The sequence below is a fragment of the Eleutherodactylus coqui genome, chromosome 13 (assembly GCF_035609145.1).
Source record: "Eleutherodactylus coqui strain aEleCoq1 chromosome 13, aEleCoq1.hap1, whole genome shotgun sequence".
Classification (NCBI taxonomy): Eukaryota; Metazoa; Chordata; class Amphibia; order Anura; family Eleutherodactylidae; genus Eleutherodactylus; species Eleutherodactylus coqui.
Window position 1 is genome coordinate 104298851 of NC_089849.1, and position 12563 is coordinate 104311413.

At 46.1% G+C, this 12563-nt stretch overlaps 1 protein-coding gene across 1 annotated transcript in view; it reads right to left on the reverse strand.

The window, feature by feature from the left end:
* The window catches only part of FAM20A (FAM20A golgi associated secretory pathway pseudokinase), a 72282-nt gene that overhangs the window by 23747 nt on the left and 35972 nt on the right, over positions 1 to 12563 (reverse strand). Inside the window, exon 2 of the mRNA XM_066587757.1 lies at positions 5638 to 5822. Within this exon, the coding sequence (XP_066443854.1) occupies positions 5638 to 5822 (185 nt within the window). The remainder of the gene's footprint in view (positions 1 to 5637; positions 5823 to 12563) is intronic.

A 12563-nucleotide genomic window follows, 5' to 3' on the forward strand; every position in this document is an offset into this window, starting at 1 on the left:
CCGTCACGTGTGCCGATTCCAGCCAATCAGGAGGCTGGAATCGGCAATGGAGCGCACAGAGCCCACGGTGCACCATGGGAGAAGACCCGCGGTGCATCGTGGGTGAAGATCCCGGCGGCCATCTTACTAAGGTAAGTAAGAAGTCGCGGGAGCGCGGGGATTTGGGTAAGTACTGGACGTTTTTTTTTTTTACCCCTGCATCGGGTTTGTCTCGCGCCGAACGGGGGGGCTATTGAAAAAAAAAAAACCCGTTTCGGCGCGGGACAACCCCTTTAAGTTGCAACAGGCAGTCGGTCATTTATGAACAACTGCCTGTTTACTGTGTATGGAGGTGTGCGACCCGAAATGATCTTCAGCCCACTCCGCCTCATAGAATGGTAGAGTTGGAAGGGACCTCTAGGGTCATCAGGTCCAACACCCTGCTCAGTGCAGGATCACTAAATCATCCCAGACAGATGTCTGTCCAGACTTTCTTTGAACACTTCCATTGAAGGAGGAGAACTCACCACCTTCTGTGGTAACCTGTTCCACTCATTGATCACCTCACTGTCTAATATCTAATTTGTGTCTCCTCCCTTTCAGTTTCATCCCATTGCTTTTAGTCTTTCCTTGTACAGATGAAAATAGGGCTGATCCCTCTGCACTGTGACAGCCCTTCAGATATTTGTAGACAGCTATTAAGTCTCCTCTCACCCTTCTTTTGTGCAAGCTAAACATTCCCAGATCCTCTAGCCGTTACTCAGGAGATGATTTGCAGACCGCTCACCATCTTGGTAACTCTTCTCTGAACTTGCTCCAGTTTGTCTATGTCTTTTTTAAATTGGGGTGCCCAGAACTGGACACAGTATTCCGGATGAGGTCTGACTACGGAATAGTAGAGGGGGATAATGACCTCACATGATCTAGACTCTATGCTTCTCTTAATACATCCCAGAATTGTGTTTGCCTTTTTGGCTGCTGCATCACATTGTTGACTGATGTTCAGTCTATGATCTATTAGTATACCAAAGTCTTTTTCACATGTGCTGCAGCTTAGCCCAATTCCTCCCATTTTGTATGTGCTTTTTTCATTTTTCTTGCCCAGATGTAGGACTTTGCATTTCTCCTTGTTAAATACCATTCTGTTAGTCGCTGCCCACTGTGCAAGCTTTTCTAGATCTTTTTGAATACGCTCTTTCTCTCTTTCCTAGTGTTAGCTATCCCTCCTAGCTTTGTGCTGTCTGCAGATTTGATCAGTTTCCCATCAATTCCTCCTCCAGATCATTTATAACAATGTGGAACAACACTGGGCCTAGGACAGAGCCTTGTGGTTCCCCACTTGATACATTCTTCCACTTGGATGTGCAGCCATTTATGACCACTAGAGATGAGCGAACGTGCTAGTTTAAGACAATTACTCGATCGAGCATCACTTTTTTCGAGTAACTGCCTACTTGAGCGAAAAGATTCAGGGGGCTACGGGAGGAATAATACCTCTGCAGCGCCACCTATTGGCAGCATTCCTTCAATTCAATGTCAGACCCTTTATACAGGTCTTTATAACAATGATTGTGAATAGGAGCAGAGACTGCGGACAATGCCCCTTAGGGATAATCAACAGGAAGAATCTGGAAATTATCTCTCATTTGTGTCCAGTAAGAGGATTTCTCCTGTGGAATATGCCATTTTCCTTTCTCGGGTATTTCACCCTACTGGATTATAGTCTATGCCGTGGACTGTTCCTTTACCATATAGTATTTTGTTCCCCAGGCTTAATTTTCGAAAGCGCAAATAAACTTCATTGTTGCTGTTCCCTCATCACTTTTTCTGTTGATTGTGTAAAGAGTCAACAAACCTGTCACAACAGATGGCAGCACCATAGAGAGCACCCGCCAAACGACCTCCTGCCATGATTCTCAAAAGCCAACGGATAGTGTGGTATGAGGAGGAAATGGCAGTTCTAGGTCTCAATGCTACTTGGGAGGATACGTGTTAAAGAGTTCACAAGGCACAATAGTGGCAAGCTGCGATGGAAGACACATGAGAAAGGAATGTGACTTGAGTTAAAGAATAGAGAACCTTTAAGGCTCACCTGGAAGCACTTCAAGCTGTTTAATGAGGCAATTGGTGACGTGGAAGGGTTCTACAGGACTTTGAATAGCAGTGCACCCTACTTGATGTATCCTCTGAGTGTACAGGTTTGTTGGTGGAGCTCTTTGAAGTTGGACAAGCGGAACTGAGACAATGACATTGTAAAACAAGCTACTCTGAATCCCTATACAGTCACCTCAGACTTGCATGGAAGGCCTGGAAATTGGGTCAGATACATTGAAAAAAAACTGTTTTATGCCAAATTTCCCTCACCGGTATGGCAAGGAGAAAATTACCTTCAGGCTTGAGTGGAAAAGGCTGTTAGAGATGAAACCTCACCCTGCCCCATTACCCACGCCTCCTGCAATACTAATAGCCCCTTAACCCAACAGCTAAAAATTGTCAGGAACTTTAACCTCTGCCCAGTTGAGCCATTTTGTATATTCTGTCTTGTGTGACACGTTACCTTCACCCTCACCAGAGTAGACTACTAAACTCTGTATTTTATTGACCTCATGAATGGAAAAAAAGCCTCTTGAACACAGTTACACAGAGTAAAGACAATGCCATTTGCTGGACATTTTAATTCATGGACGCAAGGTGAAAGGCTCTAGAGATATAGGGATGTTTGTGACCATCGTTGACCTCTGTGTGGTTCAGATGGAAGCTATTCATCAATACGCGGGGATATCGAAAGTTAGGGGGTAGTTGCAGATTTATACAGAATGGTTTTGTATATTGGGACTATGGTGACAGGGAAAACCTGTGTTGGATTAGAGTCACGGGAGGCCTCCCAGCCCATATTCTCTCCAATATAATATAGGGGAGTTGTAATGCTAGTTTTTAGGCAACATCACTAGAAACTAAACTGCCCAAACCAAGAAGAACCTAGAAATATCTGTGATTAGCCTCAGTGACCACCAGAAAAGTTGACAGAACTGGCAAGCCTGGCACCCACTGTTACTGTGATGCTACAGTCTTGGAAAAAAGATGCTCCATCCCCAGTATTACTGCCTGACTTCAACACCATTAAACCCCCAAATGTGTTCCCATTCACATCACAAACAACCTTAAAATCATCCACTTCCATGACTGTAGGACCAGCTTCAACATCACCAGAGCCATTTCTACATTAGATGGAGGAAGGGAAGGCCCTGTATTAGTTGTGCTGCACGTCACACTACATGCCATATACTGACCCTTTAATGGTCCTCCATTTTCTCCTCCTCAAAGAGGAGGAGGAAGCAGAGCATGACTGAATATACTCAGGCTGCCCTGCCCTGGGTAGTGCGAGTAGCAGAACTCTTGCAGTGCACTCAACTAATAACAGTACTTTCAGGGCGAGCCACAAATTAGGCATAATTGGGAGTGGAGGGCATATTGGGGGTGGAGGCATTATTGAGAGGTGACCCCAAAGGATGCATTATGGAGGGGGCCTACGAATCAGGCATTATTCGGAAAAGGCACAAAGAGGGCATTGCTTTGGGTCCACAAAAGGGGTATCATTGTTAAGGCACAGAGGAGGCTTCTTACTTTGTGGGGGACAAAAGAGGGCACTATTACTCTCTGTGAGGGGCAGAGGTAGCAGGAAGATGGGAAGTTTGTGTGCAGAGACAAGATTTGACTGGAAGATGTAGTCATGGTGGTCTGCACCATATAGAGAAGAAAAGGGAAAGTGGATGACTCTAATCAGAGAAAAGGACTCACTGGAGGCAATTGCACCATACTGTATAGAACTGCTATCTGACTAAATTATTTGGCGATTGCATTATTTATAGGCAAACCACCAAGCATATGCTACTACATCTAAGGCTGCCATGTTATAAAAAATGTTGAGGGGAGGTAAAGAGAAAAGTGTACAACGACGTTCTGCATCAGTGAGGTGTGCATTATGAGCTTCTACGGCAGCTTCGATGTGTACTATGAGGTTTATTCCAGAAGTAGGATGGTGTAATTAAGGTGTTAATCTCCTTTTGCACTGAAAGGCCATCCTTCAGAATATCAATAGATTGCACGAAAGGGAACGATAATCATTCATCGTTCAGTGTAAATGCTGCCAGTGACTGAACGACGAACAGTAATTAATTTGCTTAGCGTTCATTGTTCAGCTTCTGCAGGCATAAAAATCAAATGCCGATCGGCCCGTGTAAACAAGCAGTATCATCTATGGAGGCTGGCGGTCGGAAGCCATCTACAGCCGCGGCACCTCCATTCACTGAACAATAATCACTGGAAGGACTTAAGCGCTTGACAATCATCCGGTCTACAAGGACCCTTATCTGGGGACGATCCGTCAACCAATCCTGATAAATAAGAAGGCATAATGATCTCCCCCGATTCCGTCCACCAATCCTGTTCTTCCTGTGCGCAGTTTCGCACTTGTCTTCACTTGTAGTTGCAGTGAGCAGGTCAGTGACACCAGGGAGATGTGACCACTGCAGCCAATCAACAACTCACTTCCGCCAGCAATTACATTGTCAGGAGATCATCGCTGCTTCAGCTGGAAGATAAGGGAGTTGTCCAGTCCTCTCCTTAGAAACGGCCATCAATAGTAGATCAGTAGGGGTCTTCTGCCCGGGTTCCCCAACAATTAGCTTTTCAGTGGGTCGGTGTGCTCATAAACGGAGCTGATACTGGAGGAAGCAAACAGCTCCATTCCCACCACAGTGGCCAGACTGGGTATTACAGGCAGAGTTCCCATTGAAGTGAATGGGTGTAATACCAAGGCTGACAAGTTCAGCGAGAACAGTTACATAGTAACATAATATGTTAGGCCGAATGAAGACAATGTCCAGTTATCTGCTCCTTGCGGAAATCCGCTCAGTGCACGAACGCATTGGCCCTGAGAACAGCTGATCTGTGGGGCTACCTGGCCCCCATTGATCTGCTGTAGATGGCCTTTTGTAAGGATAGACCATCAGCAGTTTATAAGTGGACAACCCCTTTAAAACCAAAGGCACTGGTTGATTGGGAATGGCAGGGGATCGAATGAGAGGAGCATGAATTCTTTTATATTTTTATTGCAGATTGAACTTTGAAAAATGTTTTGGCCTTAGAGAATCCCTTTAAGTCAAGAAAAGTTATGTTTTGTTTTTTTTAAATTGATGTCTTGAAAATTAACATGATGGACTAAACAGTGATAAACTTAGTTGCATTGATTTAAAGGGACACAATTATCACCTTTGAGCACCATAAACTAAGTTATTGTTCTCATAGGTGAGGGAACATGGAGTCATGGGAGGTGAGTTTCATACTCGCCCAGTCCCTCGTTCCAGTGCTGGGTACCCACGAAGTTCACGCCTGGCAGCAGCTTGACTCTTTCTGCATGCGCACCTCCAATAGAGATGAATGGGAGGTTGGCGTGCAGAAAAAGTCAAGCTGTGCTGGTGAATATGAAAGATGCCTCCCCGGACTCCCCGTTCCATCACTTTTGAGCCCCATAACCTAGTGATGACCCTTTAACTATGCAGCATTATTATTAACATTATCAGCATTACTTAATCAGGGAAAGGGGACTTTTTTTGATTTTTACCCAGTCTACGAGGAGGGAAACCCCTGGCCACTTACCTGCATGGATTATAGTCAGGTTGCTTATTTTCTCCAAGAGCTGCTCCACCACCGGACTTGAGCGAGGATACAGAGCATCTTTACTGATCCCCAAGTGGAACTGCAGCCATGGGGTGTAGAAGTCAAAATCGGCATTTATGAATTGGCTTGTGCCGTTCTGCTCCACGTGATGGGAGCGCCGTCGCCTGCATGTTAAACACATGAATATGAAAGGAACAAAGGGCTAAATTAGTAATCTCACCACCATCACACTTATCAGTATTTAGGCCCGTTTACACGGAACGATTATCGTCCAAACGAGCAAAAATGAACAATAATTGTTCAGTCTAAAGGCAGCCAATGACTAAATGACGAATTATTCACTTTTTATTCATGGTTCGTTTTATGCAGCAGAAAAAGCATTGTTGGCTCGTTCACTAATTATAATCGTTCCGTTTAACCAGCGCTCAGTCGCCCTCCGTCACTTATACAGCGAAGGTGAATGACTGAACGATTTCTTGTGTGAAGGAGCCAACGATGTATCTGCTGTATAAACCGGCTGCATGAGCAACTCTAATATTGTTTGCTCATTCAAACAATAAATGGGCTAATCTAAACAGACCCTTCTCAGTACCATTATCACTATCATCCTCATTATCAAGACGGTTATCTTCATCATCTTAATTACTACTGTCAGCATCATCTTGTTATCATCTTAACACCTGTGTCTGTAAAGATTGGAGCTGTATATGCACTATATCGCCAAAAGTAGGTCTACCCATGATCATCACACCTACATAAGCTTGTTGGACGTCCCATGGGCACAGTATAGGGGATGCAGAGGATGCAGTTGCAACCAGGCCCAGGAGCCTTAGGCCTCATGTTAACAGGCACGCATGGATTAAAATCCGCAGAAAATGGAGCATGCTGCATTTTTTTCCCGCACGTGCAGTTCGCACGCCGGGAAAAATTACATCCGCTGGTATTTAATTACTTGTGGATGGTCAATGATTGTCTATGGGGCATATTGAACTGCGGATCATCCACAATTCAATTATGCCCGTAGACATGAGGCCTTAGGGGGCCCATAAGACCACTCTTTTCCATATAGGGAGCCCAGTACCATGACTAAAGCATTATAGTTGGGGACCCAGTTCCAGATTTTGCACTGGGGCCCAGGAGCTTCAAGTTATGTCTCTGGTAGGCTCTATGCATTCTGTTAGGTAGCATTCTTCAGACATCAATCAAAGCAAAATTCAACCACTATCAGACTGCCAGATAGTTACTCATCACTCCAGAGAACATATTTGACATACTTTACACCCTTCAGCCCAAGCCTGGCATTGTGCAGGACTATCTTGTAGCTGCGTCAGAGTCCAGTGACAAGGTGCTTCATAGCAATCCAACCGAAGCTTGACATTGTGCGTGCTGATGGTAGTCTAGCGTACCACTGCTCCTGAGTCATAGATGACATGCACTACACAAATCTTGGCTTTGACCATGCTAATCTTAGGCTTACGGGCAGCTGCTCCGTCATGGCAACTCATTTCATGAATCTCCCAACCCATCTGGATGCCACCTCCAGTTGGCAGTTCGAAACTCTGTAGTGAATGATTTAACATAGGACAATCTTACTTACAGCTGACCGGGGCAGATCAGAAATTTTACAAGCTGCGTTGTGGCATACTGTGACAATACTACATACAGTCCTTCAATTATTCAGAAGGGAGGTCCACATGCTTAGGCTATATAGTGCGTGTATGTATATAATTTTATGTACAGTTACAGATGAAATCAAAATTAATCGACCCTCAAAGCAAATTAGGTTTGTTAAATTTAGAAACGGTCAATTGTTTCCAAGACAAAAAAATAAATAAAAATGAACAATTTAAAGGGAACCTGTCACCTGTGAACAGCACCATGAACTGAGTTCCAATGCTGTTAGGGGAGGTGATGGAGGGATATATATAATTTTTTTTCCCCACTCACCTACTCCCCCTTTCCTGCGCTGTCTAGTGGTACCATCTGTTTGCAGTCTGAAACTCTGTCTTTTATTTAGGCCACTGATGTGCGCAAAAAAAAAAAAAAAGCACGTCTTGGAACCATTGGCTTCCTATGATGTGTTCACATGTCCGTCTTTTACATCTTTTGCAAAAGATAGGACATGCGTGTGCAGGCAAGTTCCGTGCTGTGCATAAATATTCCCCGCGGGGAGTCCCCTCATCACTGAACAATGTGACAGCACTGTCACAGTGTTCAGTGACAAGGGGACTCCATGCAGGGATGAAGGAATCCCCCGCGACAGCTGTGACAAAGGACTGCTATAGCATCCCATTGCTTTCAATGGGGCCGGCGCTACTGTCTGGCTTCCCCGACACTTCTGAAGCTTCTTCTCCTGCCGGAGATTTAAAAATCACAACCTCCTGAAAGGGCTGTGTCTGATTGGCTGAGTTATTCCCCCCTTCACAACAAGCGTCTTTAGTACTTAGAGCACCTTTTGCTGTTCTGACCTGCTGCAAACATGATGCACAGCCAGACACCGGCTTCTCACAGCATTCCTAAGGAATTCATAGGCCTTTCAAGAGCAATGGCCTCCAGCCATTGGGTTTGTGTGCTGCCACTGCCTTCTTCAAATCCCAATAAAGATTTCTTAGGCATTTGAAGTCAGGTAACTGACGCCCACTTCAAAATCTTACAGGGCTTCTCTTGAATCCAAGCCTTGATGGACTCTGGGATATGTTTGGGATTAGTGTCTTGTTAGAAGGTCCAAAGATGCCCAGCCTTCAGCCTCCTCATAGAAGTCGACATTTTCTCCTAGGATTTCCTGATACTTGATTGACTCCATCTCGCCCTCCACACGCTGCAGGTTTCCAGTGCCATAGAAGCAGAGCAACCCGAGAACACCACCGAACCACCGCCATGCTTCACTGTAGGCAACATGTTCTTTTGAGTGTGGACTTCGCTCTTCCTCCTCCAGATATACTGCTGATTCAGAAGCTCAAAAAGTTCCAGTTTAGTTTCATCACTTCACAGAACAGAATCCTAAAACTTTTGTGGCTTATTTATACAGTTTGAGTATATTCTAAACACATTTTCTTGACCTTTTGGGTCAGTAGAATTGTAGGTCTTGGAGTTTGAATATGAAGACTCGCATTTAGACTGGACGAATGTAGGGCAAACGATGGCAGACACTCATCCCCGCACATACTTGCTCTCGTGCTGCTGCACAAGAGCTACCGTATCGCTTAGTTACAGTGGGGCGGCTGGAGGAAATTTTTCTCCTCGCTCTCTGCCGCCCCTCTCCATTGACTTAACAAAGTGGCCGTTCAGTACTGAACAGCTGCTATTTACACTGAGCGATTAGCTCATCGTTCATGCATCGTTTATGCTGCATAAACGATGCATGATGAGCAGATTGCTGATTGTTTAATGTAAATAGCAGCTGTTCAGTACTGAACGGCCGCTATTTTAAGTCAATGGAGAGGGGCGGGGGAGAGCGAGGAGAGAAATCTCCTGCAGCCTCCCTGCCCCCCTGCTGGCCGCTCTGTGAGCGAGCCAGTGCTACTAGCTCCTGTGCAGGAGCACGGGATCGAGAACACACAGGGACGAGTGTCTGGCATCGTTTGCCTGACATTCGTCCCATCTAAACGGACCTTTAGTCCCAGTAGGAGATCTGTCAATGAAGCTGGACTGGTGGCTTACGTTTCAGCCCTTATCTCTCCTCTCCTGCTCTTTTTATCAGTTAATTTATGGCCACAACAAAAGACAAACTTTGTTCTGTTCCTAAATTAGCTGAGAAGAAGGTGCAGGAGAGGAGAGAGCAGAGGGGAACTTCATTGAGGGATCTCCTACTAATGGTTCATTTACACAGCACGACCTGTCAGGCAAATGATGGCCAGCAGCTCGTCCCAGTAATGCTCGCTCCTGTGCTATTACACAGGAGCGATTATAGCTGGAATCGTTCAAAGTGCCGCTAGCATAAAGGCGGGGCCATCCGGGGAGCGTTCTCCCCATGTACTGATCCATTCACAGTAAACAGACAGTTGTTCAGAAGGGACCGACTGCTGTTCACACTGAACGACTCGGGGTTCAACTTTCTGCATGCAGAAACTGAACGACTGAACGTAGAAGAGGGGTAAACAGGAAAATGTTAGATAAAAGAATGTGATAAGCCTTCCTAGAGATGTGTTTTTAGGGCACACTACAAACCGAGTATCTTGATACATGATTGACCAAGGTATCAAATTCCTGAGAGCCGGTTCAGCTCTGTAAGTCTTGAAAATGGGAGGGAGAGGTTCAGGTAATCTGAAATACCCATATACACCACACATGCCAAACACAAGGCCTGCGGCCGGATTGTAGCCCACCACCTTATTTTATGTGACCCATCAGCCCTGCAACAACCTAACAGGCATTCCACTCACCCAGCCGGCAGCTTCAGTCGAGCAGAAGTGCAGAGTCTGTGACAGCGGAGCGCTACCCTCCCGTTGTCTGCATGTGCCATCCTGTATGCAGCGCAGATGCCGAGGGAAGAGGCCAGTGGTCACACGTTCAGCAGCAACTACCGCCAGGATGGAGCTGCCGACTGGGTGAGTCAAATGTCTGTAGGGATGCTGTTACTACTGGGACTACTATTGGGGTAATTTATTACTACTGGGGCCAATATGGGCGACACTATTACTACTGGGGCCACTATTGGGGCCACTATTGGGGGTGGGTGGGGGGGGAAATCACTACCGAGAACACTATGGGGCCAATATTACTATTAGGGCCACTATGGGGGTCACTTTTATTTATGCGGTCACTATGGGAGCAGTATTACTACCGGTGACACAAAAGGAGCCACTATGGGGGTCACTCATACTACTTGGGACACTATGTGGGTCATTATTACTAGGGTAACTGTGGAGGCCACTATTACTACTGGGGCAACCAGGTGGGTTCTGTTACTACTGGGACCTTCATGGAAGGGCACTATTATTACTGGGGACACTATGGGAGGGCACTAATACTACTGGGGTCACTATGGGGGTCACCTATTACTAGGGTAAATGTGGGGGCCACCATTACTACTGGGGCTACTATGTGGGTACTGTTACTAATGGGGCTTTCATGGAAGGGCACTATTATTACTGGGGACACTATGGGAGGGTACTATTATTACTGAGGATACTATGGAGCTCACTACTACTACAGGGGCCACTAGTACTACAGGAGCCACTAGGGCTACTGTGGGGGTCATTATTACTACTTGGGTCACTCTGGGGGCACTATTACTACTAGAGTCACCATTATTACTGGGGCTACTATAGAGATACTTTTAGTTATTGGGCCACTATGGGGATCACTATTATTATACAGTCTTACAATTATAAATCGGCCCTTTGAAGGCAACCAAATGACAAAGTCTCTGCACTACAAATGGTTAACAGAAAACCAACAGTCCTGAGGGGTCACTGAGTAAAGGTCACTGGACAAATGACCATGGTGCCATTGTGCAATCACAGCAGTCTCTGCAGCTGAAACATGCAAACCATGTCATGGGGGAGGGAACGGAGGTAACCCACAGAGAAGCCGACCTCCCAGCAGCACAGAGTATTACAGGACGTCATGGGAAGGGGAATGGAGAGAGATGGCAGAGAGGCAGATTCTCCAGCAGCATGGAGTCTGTGGGGGGCAATCCCTCCATCTCTGGCTCATGTTTGTGCCATTGTTCCATCCGCCTCAGGTTACTGTGACCCTGGTACAATGTTGCAACATTTGATGATTACGTAGCGACACAGCAGGCGGATTAATGGTATATTTACTTGTCAGGCATGAGTGCTGATCTGTCATCTCTCGGGAAAACCTGGACTTTCCTGCCGGTCATGTAGACACTCAACCATGAAGCCAATGTAAGGATCTGTCATTAGTAGTGTGCATGCCAACCTGCCAAGTGCATGCCAGCCACCTCCTACACACGTGTCACACGCTAAGGAGAAAGCAACTCATGTAGCAAGGGAACAACATCTAGTCAGTGGTACAAGCGAAGTTGTACTGTGCAAGATCCTAAGAAGCAGTATAAGGGCTTTTTGCATACAGAATACGCAGAGAATATAACCCATTGATTTCAAAGGGTTTGTTCACAATTCCATTTTTTTTTGTGCGCATGAAACACCCCCCCCCCAAAACATAGTATGCTCTACCTATGTACGCATTTGTGCACCAAAAGTCCCCATAGAAGTCTATGGGGTGTGTACAAATGTGCGCGCAATACGCAAGGAGATGCACAATATGCTGCACAATTCTGCGGGGAAAAGAATACATCTACATAGTAACATAGTATGTTAGGCTGAATGAAGACAATGTCCATCTAGTTCAGCCTGTTTCAACCCCCTCGTTGATACAGAGGAAGGCAAGAACCCCAAGAGGCAGAAGCCAATTAGCCCATTTGGGGGAAAATTCCTTCCCGACTCCATAATGGCAATCAGAATAATCCCTGGATCAACCCCTAATAGTTCCTACTTAAATATAAGACTCAGAACTACAAACCCGTTAGTCACCTAATGTCTATATCCTGTTAGATCATAGTGCTCTAGAAAGACGTCTACTGCTCTCTTAAAGGGGTTGTCCCGCGCCGAAACAGGTTTTTTTTTTTTTCAATAGCCCCCCCCCGTTCGGCGCGAGACAAACCCGATGCAGGGGTTTAAAAAAAAAAACGGATAGTGCTTACCTGAATCCCCGCGCTCCGGTGACTTCTTACTTACCTTGCGAAGATGGCCGCCGGGATCCTCACCCTCGGTGGACCGCAGGTCTTCTGTGCGGTCCATTGCCGATTCCAGCCTCCTGATTGGCTGGAATCGGCACACGTGACGGGGCGGAGCTACGAGGAGCCGCTCTCCGGCACGAGCGGCCCCATTCAGAAGAAAGAAGACCGGACTGCGCAAGCGCGTCTAATCGGGCGATTA